The 21,555-nt window shown below is 37.0% G+C and overlaps 1 protein-coding gene and 1 pseudogene across 6 annotated transcripts in view; both read left to right on the top strand.

Annotated features, from left to right (window-relative positions):
• Lcorl (ligand dependent nuclear receptor corepressor like) overlaps positions 1-21,555 on the top strand; it is a 151,468-nt gene that overhangs the window by 74,941 nt on the left and 54,972 nt on the right. For all 6 annotated transcript variants that reach the window (XM_057773244.1, XM_057773243.1, XM_057773240.1 and 3 more), the window contains exons 3-4: positions 421-500; positions 1,470-1,599. In XM_057773244.1, the coding sequence (XP_057629227.1) occupies positions 421-500; positions 1,470-1,599 (210 nt within the window). The remainder of the gene's footprint in view (positions 1-420; positions 501-1,469; positions 1,600-21,555) is intronic.
• LOC130875589 (DNA-directed RNA polymerase III subunit RPC6-like) lies at positions 14,495-15,409 on the top strand (annotated as a pseudogene).

Genomic DNA, 21,555 nt, shown 5'->3' with positions numbered 1-21,555 from the left:
TTGGTGTTCTTGACACATTGGTTCTTTCTTCCATTTCTCTGTGTTATATTTTCTCTCAGATTGTGCACAATTTATTTCTATCTTCCATATATCACCCCCTTTGGTCTGCCTGTCATAATGAAAATAAAAGGGAAATGAATAGTGACAATTGGATCCTTGAAGTGATTAGATGATACTTAAAATTCGGTTAGAAAATTATTAATGTATAACCAGCTCATTTTCTTGATATTTTATCTCATGGCCCGTTGTTTATTTTTCTAGATATCAAGAGGTTAATTTGAAAGTTAGACTTTCTCCCCTTACTTTTAGTAGTTAGGTTTTGTTTTTTCATTTTTCCTTTTGCCATTGCTGTGGAAGATGGTGATTTTGCTGGTTTTTATAAAGTTAGTATATTTAATGAATATTTTCCTTCTTTTAAAGACTGTGAACCAGAAGAGCTGACTGACTGGTCTATGGATGAAAAATGTTCATTTTGTAACCTACAGAGAGAAGCAGTCAGTGTAAGTGCTAGTGCCGTGAAATTATTTTAAAAATAATTACACAATTGCAATAGTTTTTATAATTTAATTTGTTCTGATAATTTGTGACTCAGTGAAAATTTAAATACTTGATTTTGATGAATGGAAAGAATATGTCCAACATTTAGTTTAGCTTTTAGAATTCATAATTTTTTTTCTTTTCTTTCTTCCTTTTGGGGGGGGAGTTCTTTTTGTTAATTTGTTTGTTTTTGTTTTGTTTTTTATTTTTTGTTTGTTTGGTTGTTTGGTTGGCTTTGGTTTGGTTTGTCTTTCCTCCTTCACATTTACTTCTTATTACTCCCTGACTCATGAACTTCACCTTAGGTCAGGTTGGTAATTTAGGTATCCAAGGGTGAACTTGGAGACCTAGTTTATATAAGACCAATCTATAATCTGGTTTCTCAGCAGTTGGTAGTAAGGGGATAATGTGCTACTATCTGTAACCCTTTCACTACTTTTAAAGTCTTTGGCTATCAGAAATATATCCTGTATTGATATGAAATATGTACCTACTATATGGAGGACATAGATGTGTATAACTAACGTCTTTTTGTATGGTGAGAAATCCTGATTTCTTATCTTTTGTGATGAGAAGAGCTAAGACGAATTTGAGACTCTGTTAAGCTCATCTACTTTGTTAAACCTCTAGCAGGATTACTTCACTGGCATGCATATAGTAAAATTTCAGCAGTGCCTGCCCACCCTCACCCTTGCCTCCCAGTACACACATTTTATCATAGTTTTGGTAAGGAATAAGGCTATTTTGCTTCTGTTCAAAATACGTTTGTGATTTTTTTTCCTGAATCCTATTAGACTTTATATTCTTTTTATGTAATTTTATATTTTATAAAAGTCAAAACAACTTAAACATTAAAACGATTTTGACATATTTAGTTGAAACTCAGGTTTAAATGAAAAGTAATTAGCTTTGTTACTTTCTTATAATTTTAGGATTGTCTCCCATCTCTTGATTCTTCACAGTCAACGCCAACAGAGGAGCTATCATCTCAGGGCCAGTCCCACACTGATAAGATTGAATGCCAAGCAGAAAATTACCTAAATGCACTCTTTCGAAAGAAAGGTAATACTGGCATGCTTTGTCATTTCACGTTTGCAATGTTTGAATTTTTCTCATAGAGGACTTTTATTTTATGTCAGTTCCTACTTTATTTTCATTACTTCTTTCTTTGTTCTTATAGGACCAATAAGATTATCAGTTCTCGTGTGCTAGCCATTTGTTTTCAACACCCTCTTCCCAAATCTCTCCTTCATAGGCACCTTTCAAAAGATTTTTGTGCTTCTGACTTTCATTATTTTATAGCTGTTCTCAAGTCTTAAAAAATTGTTAGATAATGAAGTTATAGAATGTTATGTTGCAGACCTATCCTTAATGATGTGTCTCTTACATCATTTGCCAAGTGGCATATTGCTTTAGTGTCAGCCTGAGTATGCATAATTGACATTAAAAAGTCTGCTCAGTATTTGTCTGTCTGATGTATTTCAACCAAATGTGTTTTGTTTCACTTATGCTCATACTTGACACATATCTATAAGGTAAAAACAGTTTTAATATTTAAACTACTTGGGAAAAGTGTAGGGTCTTCCATGTATGTACCTAAACATTCCCATGGTTGTAAGTTGTCTTTCTTCAACCCCATGTGGATGTTTGGAGAAAGGAATGTTTGGGTTTGTGTGTAATTAAGTTATCTTTAACTTAATAGAGATCAAGAAAACACAGCTGTATTCTTACCTTGGTACTGATTCTATTTTACTCCTCGTTAAAGTTAGGTTCTACATATATTTTCTGCTAAGTTAGAGCTTCATAGTTTAAAAATATTGAACATTAATATTAAAAGTTCCAGGACAGGAACCAAAAGCTATGGAGAAACCCTGTCTTGAAAATAAAAAAAAAAAAAAAAAAAAAAAAAAAGTACTGTTCACCTTTGAGTCTTTTGTTAGAAGAGTTGTTGACTCTTCTAAGTTCTTTGGATTCAATTTTGAGAATCCTGATTACAAATATCAGTAATATAATAAAAAGGTCTAAAATCTACTTTTTAAAAACACTGAAATAACTTAGAAAAAAGCCTTTCTGGTATATTACTAAAATAGTGTTGGAGAATTTGTATTATCTTAAAAAGTATATTTCTTCACAATTTTTCATGGGAGCCATTGTTAAACTAAGTGATGCATTTTCTTTAAGAAATTTGTAACACACTAATTTAGAAACTATTCTGCCATTGTGGTTATCATACCTGGTTGTCAGTCTTGAACCTCTCAGGATTAAAGTTAACACAGAGTGTGGTTTGATTTACACTGGAATTCGTCATTCCTTATTCTTCCTTTGAGGCATTTATAGTGGTAGTAAGTAGAGTTGTCAATATTAATAACTTTCAGTTCATTATAGTATGGAGTTAGCCTATGCTCCATTGCCTTGTTAAGAGTAATCCGTAAAAACTTGGTACTATTTCAGCTGATTCAAGCATCTGGGTCTCCAAGAGGTCTCCTACCAATAGTTGGGTGAGTGTTGCTGGGTATTTAGTGACCTCTCCATTTGGAACTTTCTTGTTTTCTTCGTGATTGTTTGAAAGATTACCAAGAATTTAAATGAAAGATTCTTATTAGTATAGTACTTTTGCCTTATTTCAGGTCTCTGATAATTCCTGTATTTTTAGTACATCACCATTTTTCTGGATTTAGCTAGGGTTTTGTTATTATTGTTTGACCATTTTCCTTCAGTAGAACTGTTTTAGAGATGTCCATTCTGGTTTGACCAGAATAAGGACAGAAAAGAATACTTTCTTATGGTATAAACTCTATTAAATAATTGGTTTGTTGCTTTAAAATAATGTAATAAACTATACTTTGAGATAACAGGTAATAAATGTTTTCAAAGACAGGAAATACATGAATGTTTGGAATAGCAGCTGAGATACTGATGAAGCTTTTGCTTTCAGAAACATTCCTTAATTTGATCATTTTTAGATATTCTGGATATTCACAGCAATAGTATTGCTACTTTGCTATTTAATTTGAGCAACAGGTTTATACTAATCTTGTCTAAATATAAAGTAAAATTTTATATTCTATTCTTATTTATTTGTTGTGTTTTTCTAACTTAGAAATTTGAGGGATATGTTAATGATAAATGTAAATAATTATTATGTGGATTAATAATGTCATCAATTAGGACTGAACACTTAAAGATTGTGTTAGTCACTCTTCTCATTTCAATGACAGAACTACTTAAGAGAGTTATTTTGATTCACTGTTTCAGGAGATTTCAGTCCTTCGTGGTGGGGAAGGCATGGAGACTTAAACAACTCTAGCTTTCATAGTTTTGTGTAGGAATATGAGGCATAGCTCATATTTGCCTTGCACAGCAGCCAGGCAAAGAAACAAAGCATAATACCAAAATCTGGGCTGTAAGCCTTAAAGGCCTCCCTTCATCACCCATTTCCATCATCCTGGTCCTGCTTCTAAATTTCCCACAGCTTCCCTCAACAGTGTCACCAGCTAGAGGCCACAAGTTGGAAGACTCAAGCCTAGAGAGTCACCTCTGTTGAGACCACAACAGTGTTGCACCCCTTCTGATTCTAAACTGTATTAAAAGAGAAGTTGTTACTGCCATGATAACAGCAGAGAAAGTGGTGCTCAAAGTCACCTAGCACCTCAGGTCAGGGTTTTGAACATAAGGAGAAATGTCTAAACATCTCAAAATCTCAGTATTTCAAGAATAAATGAGCCGGGCGGTGGTGGCGCACGCCTTTAATCCCAGCACTCGGGAGGCAGAGGCAGGCGGATCTCTGTGAGTTCGAGGCCAGCCTGGTCTACAGAGGGAGTTCCAGGACAGGCTCCAAAGCTACAGAGAAACCCTGTCTCGAAAAACCAAAAAAAAAAAAAAAAAAAAAAAAAGAATAAATGAATGAGATGAAGAATGTTCTGTGTCATGAGCACCTCAATTTAAAAAGAGAAAAGAAGTACATTTGCTATTTTGTAGCATAGTATTAGAATAGTTTTATTTAAATTGAGTAGTCTAGAGAACTATAAAAATGTTGGTATTTGTCATAAATTTATATTTTCCCCTTAGAGATCTTTTCTTTCTATTTTCCATGATTAGTTCCTTATATAGAATGCCCCCGCATCCTATATAATTTTTGGAATGGAGGATCTCTATTATTACTTAAACCAAATTCAGGCTGGGCAATCTCTTGTAATTAGAAGCAAGTGAAAAGCTTGTTGAAGGTTGACAAAGAATGGGAGAGGAATGCCCTAGTACACAGACAAACTTTTACTTATTTCCTAAATGAATTTTGTCTGAAGTTCAACTATAAAAAAGAAAACAATTAAGTTTCATGTTAAAAGAAATTTCATTTTTTACTCTAACCTTCAACTTTCAAGGAGAGTACCTGTACCTGTAATATTTTAGTCTCTTAGTAAAGATTTTCTTTCTTTTTTATGAGTCCAGAAACTCAAAATCCTCCAGTCTCAGCCTCTCTGGTACTTGTATTACAAGTATATACTACTAGTAAATCTTTTTTTTTTTTTTTGAAATTAAAATGTAATTGTATCATTCTTCCCTTTCTTCTTCTACCCTTCCCATGCGCCCCCTTGCTATCTCTCATTTTTGACCTCTATTTCTTTGTTGTTAAGTTGTGCACACGCGTATGCACGTGCGCGCACTCCCACACACAGACACACACATTCCTAAATCTATGAATACAAGCTGCTTAGTCTTTATAATGGCACTTGTGCTCCTCGTGTACTTGATTTTAGAACTGACAACTTGGTATTGGATAGCTAGTTTGGGCACTCTTCCCTATAGAAGACTATTTTCCCACTTCCAGCACTTCCAGCACTTCCAGCATTCCTTAATTACTTATACGGTTTTTATTTTGTTTTGTGTTTTGTCTAGACCTGAGACCGCATAAGATTCCCCCTTCTATATTAACTTGTCTATTGGTACAGTCCTTGTTCGGGTCATGGGTCATGTTGATGAGACTTTTATGGAGTGGCTTTTCTTACATTTCTTTTTGTTTGTTTGTTTGTTTGTTTGTTTTTTGTTTTCAGAGTACAATAATTTATTTATAAGAATTCTAAGTATTTACAAATTAGGCATAATTACTAGCACACATGAAATTTAAATTGTTCAGTAAAATAAAAATATTCTATTACTTCTTTCACCCCACAGGAAATTATATTTGGAATGAAATTAGTTTTTGTTTTGTTTTGTTTTGTTTTTTTACTTATCAGTGTCTTTAATTTTTTGTAGCAGTAGATTCCCCAGAGGAACTGATTGGCAGGAGAGAATATACAGGTAGATCGTATTTCCAGTTACTTTCCAAACACATGACCGTGTATCTTGTCAGCAACACGAGAGAACGATCCTCTGCCTCACCGAATTCACTTGTTTCTCTCATTTTATTTTTTTTAATTAATTTATTTATTTATTAAAGATTTCTGCCTCCTCCCCGCCACCGCCTCCCATTTCCCTCCCCTTCCCCCAATCAACTCCCCCTCCCTCAGCAGCCCTAAGAGCAGTCAGGGTTCCCTGCCCTGTGGGAAGTCCAAGGACCTCCCGCCTCCTTCCAGGTCTGGTAAGGTGAGCATCCAAACAGCCTAAGCTCCCACAAAGCCAGTACATGCAGTAGGATCAAAACCCAGTGCCATTGTTCTTGACTTCTCAGCAGCCCTCATTGTCCGCTATGTTCAGCGAGTCCAGTTTTGTCCCATGCTTTTTCAGACCCAGTCCAGCTGGCCTTGGTGAGTTCCTGATAGAACATCCCCATTGTCTCAGTGTGTGGGTGCACCCCTCGTGGTCCTGAGTTCCTTGCTCGTGCTCTCTCTCCTTCTGCTCCTTATTTGGACCTTGGGATTTCAGTCCGATGCTCCAATGTGGGTCTCTGTCTCTGTCTCCTTTCATCGCCTGATGAAGGTTAATATTCAGGAGGATGACTATATGTTTTTCTTTGGGTTCACCTTCTTATTTAGCTTCTCTAGGATCACGAATTATAGGCTCAATGTCCTTTTTATGGCTAGAAACCAAATATGAGTGAGAACATCCCATGTTCCTCTTTTTGGGTCTGGCTTACCTCACTCAGGATAGTGTTTTCTATTTCCGTTCATTTGCATGCAAAATTCAAGAAGTCATTGTTTTTCACTGCTGAGTAGTACTCTAATATGTATATATTCCATACTTTCTTCATCCATTCTTCCATTGAAGGGCATCTAGGTTGTTTCCAGGTTCTGGCTATTACAAACAATGCTGCTATGAACATAGTTGAGCATATACTTTTGTTGTATGATAGGGCATCTCTTGGGTATATTCCCAAGAGTGGTATTGCTGAGTCCAGGGGTAGGTTGATCCCGAATTTCCTGAGAAACCGCCACACTGCTTTCCAAAGTGGTTGCACAAGTTTGCATTCCCACCAAATGGATGAGTGTACCCCTTTCTCCACAACCTCTCCAGCAAAGGCTATCATTGGTGTTTTTTATTTTAGCCATTCTGACAGGTATAAGATGGTATCTTAAAGTTGTCTTGATTTGCATTTCCCTGATCGCTAAGGAAGTTGAGCATGACCTTAAGTGTCTTTTGGCCATTTGAACTTCTTCTGTTGAGAATTCTCTGTTCAGCTCAGTGCCCCATTTTATAATTGGGTTGATTAGCATTTTACAGTCTAGTTTCTTGAGTTCTTTATATATTTTGGAGATCAGACCTTTGTCAGTTGCAGGGTTGGTGAAGATCTTCTCCCAGTCAGTGGGTTGCCTTTTTGTCTTAGTGACAGTGTCCTTTGCTCTACAGAAGCTTCTCAGTTTCAGGAGGTCCCATTTATTCAATGATGCCCTTAATGTCTGTGCTGCTGGGCTTATACGTAGGAAGTGTTCTCCTGTGCCCATGTGTTGTAGAGTACTTCCCACTTTCTCTTCTATCAGGTTCAGTGTGTTTGGACTGATATTGAGGTCTTTAATCCATTTGGACTTGAGTTTTGTGCATGGTGATAGATATGGATCTATTTTCATTCTTCTACAGATTGACATCCAGTTATGCCAACACAATTTGTTGAAGATGCTCTCTTTCTTCCATTGTATACTTTTAAGAGATGAAATGTCACAGCAAGCTTTCTGTTCCTCTAGCTCTCACAGTCTTTTCACTCCTCTTCTGTAATGATCCCTGAGCCTTAGGTATAAGAATTGTGTTGTAGATACATCAGTTGGGACTGGACTTCACAACTGCATTTTGGTCAGTTGTACTTTTCTGCAAATGGCTTGCATCTATTGCAAAGAAGTTTCTGCAGTGAAGGGTAAGAAGTACACATAACTGTGGGTATAAGGATAACTATTTAGAATGTAATTGGGGATTATGCTGATTTAGGAAAGTAGAAGTTATAGGTTCTCAGTTTTCCTTCAAGATCCATGTCTTCACTAAGCCCAGCTAGCTGGCTGGATTTCCAGTATCATCCATGACTTTCCCTCTTGTTGAATGGGCCTTAAATCCAGTTAGAGCTGTTGGTCACCACCAAGCTATATGCCACTTTTGTACCCTTAGACATACCATGCCATGCTGCTCATTGTTGTATTAATAGGCATCATAGCTGGGTGGAACTACTAGTGGCTTCCCTCCCTTGGAAGCTTGCATATCACCTTTGATACCATAAATGCTAGTCCTTGGGAGGAGTCTTTCAGGTTAGAGCCAGCTCAGATCCTCTGGGACCTGTGTCCAAAGTACGTGTTATCTTCAGCAATAGGGACTTACATTCAAGCTGTTGGAGACAACCATGCACAATAGCAACAGCCGTTGTTTGGTACTTCTCTTGGACAATCCTGACCAACAACTCAAAAAGAGCTTCTCATGCTTGGACATAAGGGTGTTTATTAGATAGTCTGTGGCTCTTGTGGGGTGCATTGTCAGTCTAGACGTAAAAATTCCATTTAAACTGTATCTATACACAGACTTAACATGTATCATATATAAACTTATGATTATGATTCCATATGACTTATTCTGATACCCTTACTGACTTTTTACCCCCTTCTTCCTATATTAATCTTTCTCCCGCCTCGCTAGTTAAAGCCCCCTCTAAGAAAATATTTCTTGAGTGAATAATTAATAAGATAAATTATGTTCAATTATATAAGTTTCTCTAAGCATTTACTGGTGTTAGTGCTTCATTTGATTTATTTAAAGAAGTAAATTATTTAGTGCCTATATGTATACAGTTTGCTTTTACTATTTGTAGTTAAAATTACTTTGTATAGTATGATATCAACCCATTTCCTTGTGTTTGCTTTTGTAGTACTAGGATACAAACCCAAGTCCTTCCTATACTAGGCAAACAGTCTACAAATGAGGTATATTCCTAACCCTTAAGTCAGTTTTTTTTGTTCTGTTGTTTTAAATTTTCTTTTACTTTTTAATTTTTAGATTATATTTAATAATAGTATATGTATATATGCACATATATGCATGTAGTCAGGTTTTTTATGTATATAATCATAATCCTGTAGCTATATATGGCCTTGTCAAACATTATCATGTAAACTAAATTATATTTTGGATTTTAGGTTCATATTCTGATTACCTACAGTATGAAAGTCATTGCTATATGGTTCCAGAATATGAAATATGCTGATTTTTAAATTAATATTGCCTAAATTGGGCAAAGTATGTACATAGTAAGCCAAGGGCCTTGAGCATATGAAGCAAGCACTATTCTGACCTGTATCCCTAGCCGTGAACCTTTAATTTCCAGAACCGAGTGTCTACTTTTGACTGCTTCAACACCAAAGAGTTTGACTGGCAACCCTCCCCTCAGAAACACATGTTGTGGCTCCCTGAGTTTTTACTGTATGGTTTACTTCCTCTTCCTTTATTCCCTGTACACTGTGTTTTTCTCTCTACCATTTTCCTCCTGTGCTGCATTCAATAAAGAAATGAAGAGAGAATGACTATGTTAGATTAAAGAAATTCTGTTCAGAAAAAGCTATAATGATTTATTGTATGTTCGTGTGTCTATAAGTGCAGTTGTACTACCGTGTGTATGGATGGTGTGGGAAGACAGCTTACAGGAGCAGGTCCTCTCCTACCATGTGGACCCTGGTGATCCAATTTAGCTCTTCAGGCTTGGTGGCATTTCTTCACTGAGTCTCCTTATTGGTCCAGCTTTTTCCATTATTCCAAATTCATCTGTGAAATGTTTTCTTCTAAAGCTAGAACTTCAGTCTCCTTTTAATTTCATCCATTTTCAGTACCTAATCTTACCTAATTCTGTAACTTCAAGCTCTCATTTTAGATTCAAAAAAAAAAAAAACTTGTTAGTCCTGACTGCTGTAAGCTTTATTTTTATTTATATGTAGATGGTGTATATCTCTGTGTTTATGTGTTCAGGTTACCACAGAGGCCAGAAGAGGCCTTTAAATCTGCTGGAGCTAGAGTTAGCAGGTGTTGTCAAGCAGCCTCGCATGGATGCTGGGAACTAAGCTCTGGTCCTCTGCAAGAGCGGCAAACGCTCTTTAACTGTTGAGTCATCTCTTCAGCATCCTATCCTGAGTTCTCAAGTTCATATTCCTGTTTACTTCTTTCTAGGTATAGGAGACATTAGGTGTGACACGAGCTTTATTTACTCATTTCCAACTCTTCTACCTCCTCTTTGCTACACTGTTAGATCCCTACACAGTGTTTTTCATTCCCAGTTTATGCCTTAGTTTATCCCTCTTCTGTTAAACTGTAAACTCTTTGTTGCCATGTTTTATTTAATTCTTTGCCTATATTAATCATATCAAGTTATGCTGTATAAGTGAATGAATTTTTCCTCTCCATAAAAACCTACTATGTATATTGGGTTCTTTACATAGCTAACTGAAGCCAGGTGGTGGTGGCACACACCTTTAATCCCAGCACTCAGGAGGCAGAGGCAAGCGGATCTCTGTGAGTTTGAGGCTAGCCTGGTCTAAAGAGCTTGTTTCAGGACAGGCACCAAAGCTACAGAGAAACCCTGTCTCCAGGGAAAGGAGGGAACATAGCTAACTGATATACCCAGATCTGTTGAAAAGACACCACCTGCTAAATGCTTTTTATGACTACCTTTGTCATGGATCCATTTGTTTTATCTTGAAAATGAGTTTTTAAAAAATAATTTTTAAAAATTTTGACACTAATTTTAATTTTAGTACAAAGGCATAATTACCATACTTAAAAACCTTTGGCTGTGTCTTGCTACTTAGTACTAGCATCAAAGGTAACTGAAAATCACATACATAGCATTTTATATTCCTGTTTTCTGATACATTTAAAATAATCTGTGAAGGAAGAAATGTTCTACTTTTCTCAGAGACTTGGCCTCTTTTTAATTCCACACAAAAATTAAATATACTAGATTTTCTAAACCATGACATGTACAAAATGTAATATAAAGTAACTAATTAAAATCTGAATCATGTTATTTTTTTCACTCTTCTACCCAGCTGTAATCCACTTGATAGGGACCATGAAATGGGCAATAAATGAATCAACTGTTCTTTTATTAGTTTTAGGTTCTACTTTCCACATAAACTGTAGTTATTTCAGTAAATAGAAATACTTGTGGGATACTTTAGAGAATTTTAAGAATAATTTTGACTGCAAAATGTCAATTGAGAGTATTAATCTTTGTAAACTTTGAACTTTAGAGGGAGAAATTTAATATGTTAGTCTTTTATGTAATAAGTAATGCCTAATATGTTACATGGTATTTTAGCCATTCATAAAGCTGCATTGTGTATGCCTCTTTATATGTGTATAGAGAGAAAAATGGAGGGAAAGAAGTTATTTCCTGGTGTCCATGAGAGATTGGTTGTAGGACCCCTGCAGATACAAAATTTCCTACCTGCTCATGTCTCATAAAATAAAATGGCACAATATTTACATATATCCTTCCCCTTATTTACTTTCTACAACAGGCATTTCTTTATTTCTTAGAATTCATTGTGCAGTATAAATACCTGTTTAACTGGAAACATCCGTACAGGTTTGGTATAAATGTTTCATGAATGTTTTTGATTCACATCTTAAATCTAAGGATGTGGAATCTACAGTATGTAAAAAGGGCTATTATGCCAGTCATTCAGTTTATATGCAGCTTAAGCACACATTTTAGTTTAAAATAATGTCTTTTTAAAATTATTTATTTAAAATTTCCACCTCCTCCCATCCTCCCATTTCCCTTCCACTCCCCCCACTCTCCTTTCCCCTCACTCTTCAGTCCTAATAGAAGTCAGGGTTCCCTGCCCTGTGGGAAGTCCAAGACATGCCCCCCCCCATCCTAGGAAGGTGTGCACCCAAACAGACTAGGCTCCCAAAAGGCCAGTACATGCAGTAGAATCGAAATCCATTGTCATTATTGGCTTCTCAGTCAGCCCTCATTGCTAGCCACATTCAGAGAGTCCGGTTTGATCACATGCTCATCCCAGTCCAACTGGCCTTGGTGAGCTCCCATTAGATCAGTCCCACTGTCTCTGTGGATGGACGCACCCCTCGCAGTCCTGACTTCCTTGCTCATGTTCTCCCTCCTTCTGTTCTTCATCTGGGCTTTGGGAGCTCAGTCCAGTGCTCCAATGTGGGTCTCTGTCTCTATTTCCATCCCTCACCAGGTGAAGGTTCTATGGTGATATGCAAGATTTTCATCAGTGTATCTATAGGACAAGGCCAGTTCAGGCACCCTCTCCTCTGCTGCCCACGAACCTAGTTGGGGAAATCCCCTTGGACACCTGGGAACCCCTCTAGAGCCAAGACTCTAGCCAAAAAAAAAAAAAAAAAAAAAAGTATGTGCAGTAGCCAGGCAGTAGTGGTGCACATCTTTAATTCCAGTACTCAGGTGGCAGAGGGAGGTGGATCTCTGAGGTCAAGGCCAGCCTGGTTTACAAAGCAAGTTCCAGAACAGCCAAGGCTACACAGAGAAACCGTCTCGACTAAAACAAAAAATGTTTGTATGCTGTGTTCTCAATGTTTGTATGCTGTGTTCTCATCTGTGGCATTTACAGTAGTATGACTCCAAGCTTTAGAGTCTCATATGTAACACTATATTGCAGGACTATTAGGCCAGGCCAGTAAAGTAGAAGTATGAGTTTAAAAGAAAATGCCAAACTTGGTAGGCCACCAGGCCTCAACTCTACATAGAGCTGCAGTTAACTGAGGAAGTTGGGAGTGGGAGAGGTGGTCTTCCCCAGGGAGGAGCACACCAGTTTGTTGTACAGTGCCCAGATGGTTGGCTGAAAACATACGTATAAGTAACATTATATGGACTCAACAGGTGATATTTCGGTGTGTGTGTGTGTGTGTGCGTGTGTGTGTGTGCGTGTATGTGTGTGTACAAATACTGTATATACATGCAATAACAATTAATGGAAAAAGAGACCATGAATTTGAAGGAGATGGGTATATGGGAATGTTTTGAGGGAGGAAAATGGAGGGAGAAATATAAATAGGTTACAATCTCAAAAAATGAAAACAACAACAAAAAACCTTTTTGAGTTGATAGACATGGTTCAATGTTTACAAGCACTTGCTGTTCTTGCAGGGGACAGGAATTATGTTCTTAGCACTCATGTCCAGCAGCTCACAACTAACCCCATGCACTCTTATGACCTACATGGGCACACAAACTCATACCCTCCAAAAGACACAACATACAGATAACTAAAATGAAAATAAATCCTCTTTTTAAAAATATGTTGATATGAAGGTCATTTCCTATTCCTCATTCCCCTTTTTTGTTAGCATGTATTCAGAAATCATGAATTTTTTAATATGTTTTCCAAAGTATAATTAATTTGGTTTTAAATAAAAACTCATGGTTTCATATTCACTTTTCTTGGCACAAAGTTGATAGATATTAGAAAATGCTGTGAAAATGGTTTGTCTTCTTTGGGCTTCTTAGTACAGCTACATTAGTACAGCTACAAATCTTAGGGGTGTTCCTGTGCCTGAGTTTTCTTTCTATTTTCCTTTTTATATTTTATGTTCTTCATGGAACTTTTAAGTGTTTTCAGTTAACCTACAATAGTCATTATTGGTTTTATATACTTTTAAATTGGTATTAATAGTTTGCCATCTCTGAATATACCCATGATGGTTAAGTAAGCTTTATGGTAAAACCAATGTTACAGTTCTGTCACTTAGTTTTTTTAATAGAATTATTTTATTGAGGCATAAAACAAAACTTTTATTGCCCTTACAAATACCTGTAAGTTCTAATATAGAATTTTAAAAACTTAATTTCTTTTTTCTATTCTAACTATGAGACTTTAACTTGATCGTAAAGAAATTAGCCAACAACTCAAGTATTTCATGTATCCTAAACTGCAGAATAAAAGGGAGAAATGTCTTGGCAACTCAGCCATTTTCCTTTCCCCTGGATATTTTCTTCATACACTATAACTCAGTTATTTTTCTTACAGTAGAACATATCAGCCAGCCACAGAATTTCAGCTATTTTTTAAAGTTTCTTTTTTTTTTGTTTTGTCTTATGTATTTCATTCATGCACGATACGTTTTAATCTAATTCATTCCCCATTCTTTCTCCTTCATTTCCTCTCCTGTCTCCCCTCTTTCTCTTTCAATTTAATGTGGTTTTTTTTTTCCTTTTCTTTATCTGATTCTACTTAGTGCTGCCTGTATGGTCATGGGTATAATTTATGTTCATCTAGTAAAAGCATGGAGACCCTCTCTGGGGCTAACCCCCCCACACCCACAAAACCAACCAAACAAAACACCTTTTCCTCTTCCAGCAGCCATCAGTTGCCAATAACTTCTCAGCTAGAGGTGGGCCCTTGTGAGCTCTTCCCCATCTCTGGTGGGATTTTGGCTGGCTTGATCTTGTGCAGTTACAGCCACTGGGTTGCTATGAACAACAACTCCTGTCATTTCCAGAGAATAGTGTTTGGCTACAAATGTCTGCTACTTTTGGCTCTTGAATTCTTTCTGATTGGCCTCCCTGGGACTTCAAATGTGCTCCGTGTGTGGTTACTTTTTCTCTGATCTCAAAAACTGCCATTATGACCAAGGTAAAGATGAAGGTGCAACCGCTGTAGGGTGTGGATCTGGTAGAAATAGAAAACTGTCTCACATAGAAGCCAGATAGTGGTCAGTGGCCATCAGTAGACTGTTGTCCATGAGTCATTTAAAAAGTAATACAGGTCTTTTATATAGAATAAAGGATTCTCAGAAAATTTAAAATTAAGGTGTCCAATCAGAAAAAAAAAATTGGTCTATCAAATCATGGAGGATGCAGGGGATGAAGGAATGTGGAAGAGAGTTGTTTCATACTCAAGTAACTTGCCATTAACAGAAATCAACAAAATTCTCAAGAAATTGGCAAGTAAAATGCTTATCACAGATAGAAAATCTGTAAAAGCCTTCAAGAAGAAGGTTTTTTGCTCTATAACCTGCAACCAGACTTATCTGTTACTGATGAAGCCTGGTTAAAGGACCAGGATTTTTAGACTGAATTTGTTGAGGTGGTTAACTAGTAATGTTTCTCAAATTCCTACAAACCAAGGCAGAAACAAATGATAAAGTAAACAGACTCCAATGATAGAAACAGACAGTCCATTTGCTTCATCATATGAAGTGTGGAAGTACATCAGTGAACTGGGCACCAGTAAGGGCAAGTTGTCCATGGAGAACATTGAAACCATTTGAATACAGTTGTGATGGGAAAGTGGAGATGTCACTCATTGCTGTGAAGGAAGGCTCTTTTGGCAGTGGTGATGGACACATGAACAGTACAGTCAGTCCAGTCCTCCACCACAGGCTTCATCTCGGCACCCTGTGGACTCTGCCCAGTTTTTATGACAGCTGTGAAGGTGGTGAGATTTCATCATCTAATTGTATTTACATGACAGAGTGACTTGAATTTTAGTAGAGAGCTGAGAAATTTCAAATGGACTTATTGGAGAGCAAATAATTCATGATAGAACATCTAATTTCTTTGAAAGCATACTTATCAGTGATGGATACTGACTTCACTGCTATGAAAACATTTGTTTATGAAGACAGAACACAAAGCAAATTAAGTTTAATGAGGAAATTTGTTTTTCAGTAAGTAGTAGAATATCTTGAAGCTATGGAAGACACATCTTTGATGGTTCAAGGAAAAAGAAGCCAGCTAATCTCTAACTGACCAAGTGCTGTGCTAACAGAGCGTGAAGATGTGCAGCCTATACTAAGACACCAACCTTCAAATGTTTTAGATCATTGGCATTCTGTCCTGAAGGGGATTATCTTACTCATATTTCATTGTTAAAACTGTGGGTTTCACTGTGTGTTTAATTATATTATTTGCCAGAATTTCTTCTCGGATTCTTACTCCATGTCTACAGTGTGACTCTCCCCACTATCAGCACCAAACTTAAATGCTGTAATCCCTATGTGGAATGTGTAGGTAGGACCTTTGGAAGGTGGCAGATGATGAGTGCAGGCCTCATAGAAGAGACCCAAAGTGTTCTGTTGCCCCTTTGCCATTTGAGAACCCAGAAAAAAGAATAAGGAAACAGACAGTAATCTACAAGCAGCCCAAGATTCCCAGATCCTAGAATCAGGATAAATAAATTATTTTCTTGATAAAACATCACTCTACAATCTTCTATTAAAGTAGATATAAGGACTAGACAGTATCTATTCTCTCCACTAAAATTAAAACTAAAACTATCTGGGTGTGGTGGTGTGCTCCTTTAACCCCTGCACTCAGGAGGCAAAGGCGCGCAGATCGCAGTGAGTGAGTCCAGTCTGGTCTGGTCTATATAGGAAGTAACAGTATAGCTATAGACAGCCTGTCTCAAAAATAAAAATAGATCATTGACCTTTATTCACAAATCTTTGTTCTCACAGTAATTACAAGATACTGGGAAATACATTATAAGTATGAGTAAAATGTAATAATGAAACAATTTCATATATCTAATATATGCTAATATAAAAAGTGATCTTTCTGCTCTCTGAGCTATAGGGGTGGGATATATGGATGTCCTGTTTAGAACTAAAAACTCAGGTCTCCTATTCTCTGCATGTTGACCACAGTCTATTACACTCTTATCCATTATCAGAAATGCCTCTTCTTGCAGTAGGCATACAGACACCCAGTTTTCATTTCTTATTTCACATAAATATTTTGTCGATGCAGTTTTCATAGAACTAGTATTTTGTTACAAATACTGTAACATAAAATTTTCACATCTCACTTAGCAATATGATATAGCGGCAATTCCATTTAAAAGATGGTTGTATAGAGAAGGAAAAGGGCTTATCCAGACAACTAATTTGTTGGTCAGAGATTGAGGCAGAATAACCTATTACTAAAAATGATTCAGCATTTTAGATACTTTCTCATCACATTTCTGCCACAGACTTTAGGTAGATATAATGTGTTGTTGAGATAATATGTTTTTGAACAAATTACCAAACTACACCTCAATATGAATAGAAACTAATTCACTCTTTCTGTCCAATGTCGTTGTAAGTTTCTTATTTTGCAGTAGCAGTTAGGCCAGCTGAAGAGACCTAGCCTACTTATTGTTTCTTCTGAACTTGTCTTGGATAATAGAATAAATTAGCATGTTGTGTACCACATAGCCAAAGGAGTCCCTGCACTAAAATGCTCACAAATCCCATCTGTTCCTTTACTTTTTGATCTTCATATTTTGCTTATACTGTCCTATCTTTAAGGATGTATCTGTGTACATGTAAAATTTTTGACATATACCTGTAGAGGGAGCTGCGGGCCTGCTTTCCTGCCACCCGGCTCCCACATGGTTAGCTTATGCCCTGAAATAACAACACACAAACTGTATTCATTTAAACACTGCTTGGCCCATTATATCTAGCCTCTTCTTGGCTAACTCTCACATCTGGACTAACCCATTTCTAATAATCTGTGTAGCACCAGAAGGCAGTAGCTTACTGGAATGGATTCAGCATGTCTGGCTCCATTGCTTCTGACCTGGAGAGGAGACGCATGCCGTCTGCCTTACTTACCTTCTTCCCAGCATTCTGTTCTGTTTACCCCACCCACCTATGTTCTAACCTATCAGGCCAAGCAGTTTCTTTATTAATTAACCAATGAAATCAACAGATTGATATATGACACTCCCACATCATATACCTATTTTGACTTTTAGATTTTTCTGTCTGTCTTTAGTGGCTTCACTACTTAACCTGTTCTTAAATGCTCACAGTCTCTATTAATAAGGTCTGTGTTACTTGCTAGGCCTCTATACATTGCAGGAGGAATTTTAAGCTCATTAAATTTAAAGCTAACCTTATTTTCTGTTGTAAAGCTGTTCTTTTTTTCTGAGTAAGCACTAATTAGGGCTATTGATACCACCATTTCATCATCAAAATGAAAGTTGGTTTCCTTTATTCTTTCTTGTTCCTTCCTTAGAGAGGAACTATTAATAAGTATCAAAACATTACTAATAAGGCTGATGTGAACATTCTTAGACAAGTTTTTGAGCATGTATTATTCCTCTAGGAAAAATTCATAAATATTTTTACAAGGTCATAGTTCTTTGCATACTGAACTGCCAGACCATTCTCTACAACATGACATTTCTATTTCCTTGGCAGCACACAAGATTTCCTGTTACTCCAGGCCCATGTTAGCATTGCTGTTGTCACTGGTACTACCTTTTCTAGCGGGTGTGGATTGAAGTTCTGAACAAGTTTGTGCACCTTTCTTTTTAAACTGCTGAAATTATTGGACCATATTAATTTAGTTGTCTGCTGTTGGTGGTGGTGTATAGACATTATTTATAAACTCTCAACAAAAATCCTTTGTCAAATAATTATGAATGTTCTTTGTTTCCTGAATGTTGATTATTTTACTGAAGTACTTTTATGACTTGTACTTGAGTTGTTGGGTAGAGTAACCTTATAAGAGTAAAGACAATCTAGGTTATGTCCTTCATGTAGTAGTAGAAAAATTAGATACTTAGACACATAGAAAATGAACATGGACTAAGAAACAAAAGCAGGAGCTCTGAAGGCTTGAGAGAAGCTTGGCAAATTTATGTTTGGAGTGGGCTACAAAATCTTTATATTTTAAATGTCTTGTATAACAAATTAAACTTTTGACATATTTATAAAATGATACAGTTGTAAAATAATTATAGGATCTATAAAAAGTATTACTTTAGAGGATCAATGTAGTCTAGAAAGGGATAGAAATTTGGTTTTAAGATTAAGCCTTCTTCCCAGGGCCATGGTGACAGCCCGCCTAATAGGCCGCTGAGGACCATATCTGGTTCTGTGGTCCTACTGCAGCCAGGGTCTTTGTTGATGTCTGTGGCCCAAGTTCCCAACAAAGGCCACAGGGACGCCTGGCTTCCAAGTTGCCACCAGTGAAATGAAGAGGGGATGAAGAGGCAAAGACAGAAGAGCAAAATGTTGTTTTGTTTGTTGATTTGTTTATCTCTATTTCTCTTTTAGTTTTCCTTTGGGGAAAATACTACAAGAGTGAGGGGCAGATGTGGAGGAACTGGGAGATGGGTGTGTTTGGGGTACATGATAGGAAATTTCACAAAAAAATTAAAAAAGATTAAGGCTTCTTATAATCCTGACATATAGAAATATATAACCTTATTTGAAAAGGGTATTGTGTGGGTACATATGTGTGCATATGGGTGTAAGTGAGAGAAAGAGTGTGTATATAAAATTTATAAATGTGGGGCTCAAGGCAAATGACTTTCCTATTTGTTCTCATGATAGCTACAGAGCTGGACCATACTTTGTTCTGCTCTATCATCCTTTAGTTGAAAATACATACCTTGGTTTACCAGTAGGTAAATGGAGAATTGATAGAATAAACATATCATTTCTATTTATCTTAGGTGTATTTCTTGTTTTTTTTTTCTCTTTAAGCATTAGTTTATTAATTCTCAGTGAAGCAAATTTATAGTCACTCACTGCTTCCCGATCTCTTGGTGACCAGTATGTTAAAGAAAGAGAAGTGCCGTATTTAGTTGTCTTGGGGACACACACACACACATTAAGGCTGAATATGACATCCCAATATAGGGAATAAGTTCCAACAGGTTAGCTTATGCACCAGGGATAGATCTGGTCCTACTGGCAGGAGCCCCTCAGATTGTGTGGGAGACAGTGATGAAACTTGGACTATCTGACTATCCACTGTCTCCCATACATGGAGAGGCTCCACATTGTCAGTCTCAGAGTTCATGAGTTTCCACAAGATTGGGTCAACTCTCTCTGTAGATTTCTACATCATGATCTTGACCTCCCTTGCTCATATATTCCCTCCTCCCTCTTTTCATTTGGATTCCCAGAGCTCGGCCTATTGCTTGGTTGTGGATCTCTGCATCTGGTTTCATCAGTTACTGGATGAAGGCTCTATGATGATAATTGGTGTATTCACCAATCTGATTACAGGAGAAGACCAGTCCAGGCACCCTTTTCACTGTTCCTAGGAGTCTTAGCTGGGGTCGTCCTTGTGGATTCTTGGAAATTTTCCCAGCTCCAGGTTTCTTCCTAACCCCATAGTGGCTCTCTCTATCAAGATCTCTTTCATTGTTCTCCCATTCCACCCCTCTTCTCCTCAACCATCCTATTCCCTTATGTTCTCACCCCCCTTCCCTTTCCTTTACCGACCTCTTGCCCCAGTTTACCCAGGAAATCTCATCTGTCTCCTCTTCCCAAGGCCATGCATGTGTCCTTCTTAGGGTCCTCCTTGTTACCTAGCTTTTCTGGAGGTATGGATTGTCGTCTAGTTATCCTTTGCTTTATACCTTATACCCAGTTTGGAGTTTCTTATCTAGAAAAATCCCCCCCCCCTTTTTTTTCTTCTCTAGATACTATTTTGATTCCTTGTAGTCTTTTCCTAGCCCCACCGTAGTTACCTATAGTACAATTTACTCCTTTGTCAGGGAGTATATTGCAAAATAACCAGACTCCTGTACAAGACCATTTGTCCTTCATCTGAAATCAAAAGATGGGGGAATAAGTTATCTGATAAATAAAGTTGCTTCCTTTGTTGGCCATAAAAGTGTACATCAGGTTTATCCAATGGAATGTCTGTGGGTGAGTGACTAGTTGCTTGATGAATTAAGGTGTTAGCACCATGTTTTTGTATTATATAATTTTAAATTTCATATGTGTATGCTATATTTACATCATTTCCTGATCTCCTCCCTCCAAAGCCCCCTTTAAAGAAACATTATTATGTTTCAGACTGAAGAGAATAGAAACTTTAAAATATCTTCATGCTCTGTTTAATGCTCTTCATTGTGGAGAAAGAAAGTTTACTGAGAGGCTTGCTTGCTAGTAGTTGGGAAGTGTCAGCTGAAACTGCTGTGTGAATGCCACAGAGTGAGTCAGAATTTGGCTTGTAAATAGTGTTGTATACCACCTTCTTGATTCACCAAATTGGCATTCCTACATTTCCAAGTTTAGGTACCTAACTATGGAATGCCATCACTTGCACTTAAATGTAGAGTTATTGATAAATAATACCTCTTTCTTAGAGCATCAGTCATATTATTTATTAGTAAAGAGGATTTCAAAAGCATATATCAAAACTAAATATGAGTAGCACTGTGTTTCTTGTTATTTATTCTAAAACAGTCATACTTAACCTGTGGATTGTGACCACTTTGGGGATCAAACAACCCTAAAAGGGTTGCCTAAGACCATCCGGAAAACACATATTTCTGATGGTCTTAGGAACTGAGACACCATTCTATTGTCTCCAGGCAAGTCCACCTACATGCTTTTATGCCCACATTTAAATACCTGACTTGATGACGTTATTACAGCCAACCCCATCACATACACCCCAAACAGATACAAGTGTATATGACAGGGTCAGCACCATAATGTACTTACATGGGACTAGTCACACGTGAGAGAGCAGCTACAGTGTTAATATCAGCAGTATTGGAGGAAAAATAGTTCATGAATTGTAATTACTGGGTAAATGTAAAATCGTGTGCTGTAAAGAAAGAAAGAAAAAAAGGAAGGAAGGAAGGAAGGAAGCAAGGAAGCAAGGAAGGAAGC

This window comes from Chionomys nivalis, chromosome 6 (genome assembly GCF_950005125.1).
Source record: "Chionomys nivalis chromosome 6, mChiNiv1.1, whole genome shotgun sequence".
NCBI classification, from domain to species: domain Eukaryota; kingdom Metazoa; phylum Chordata; class Mammalia; order Rodentia; family Cricetidae; genus Chionomys; species Chionomys nivalis.
The sequence above is the reverse complement of the archived record's forward strand: the minus strand, read 5'-3'. Positions and strand labels throughout refer to the sequence as shown.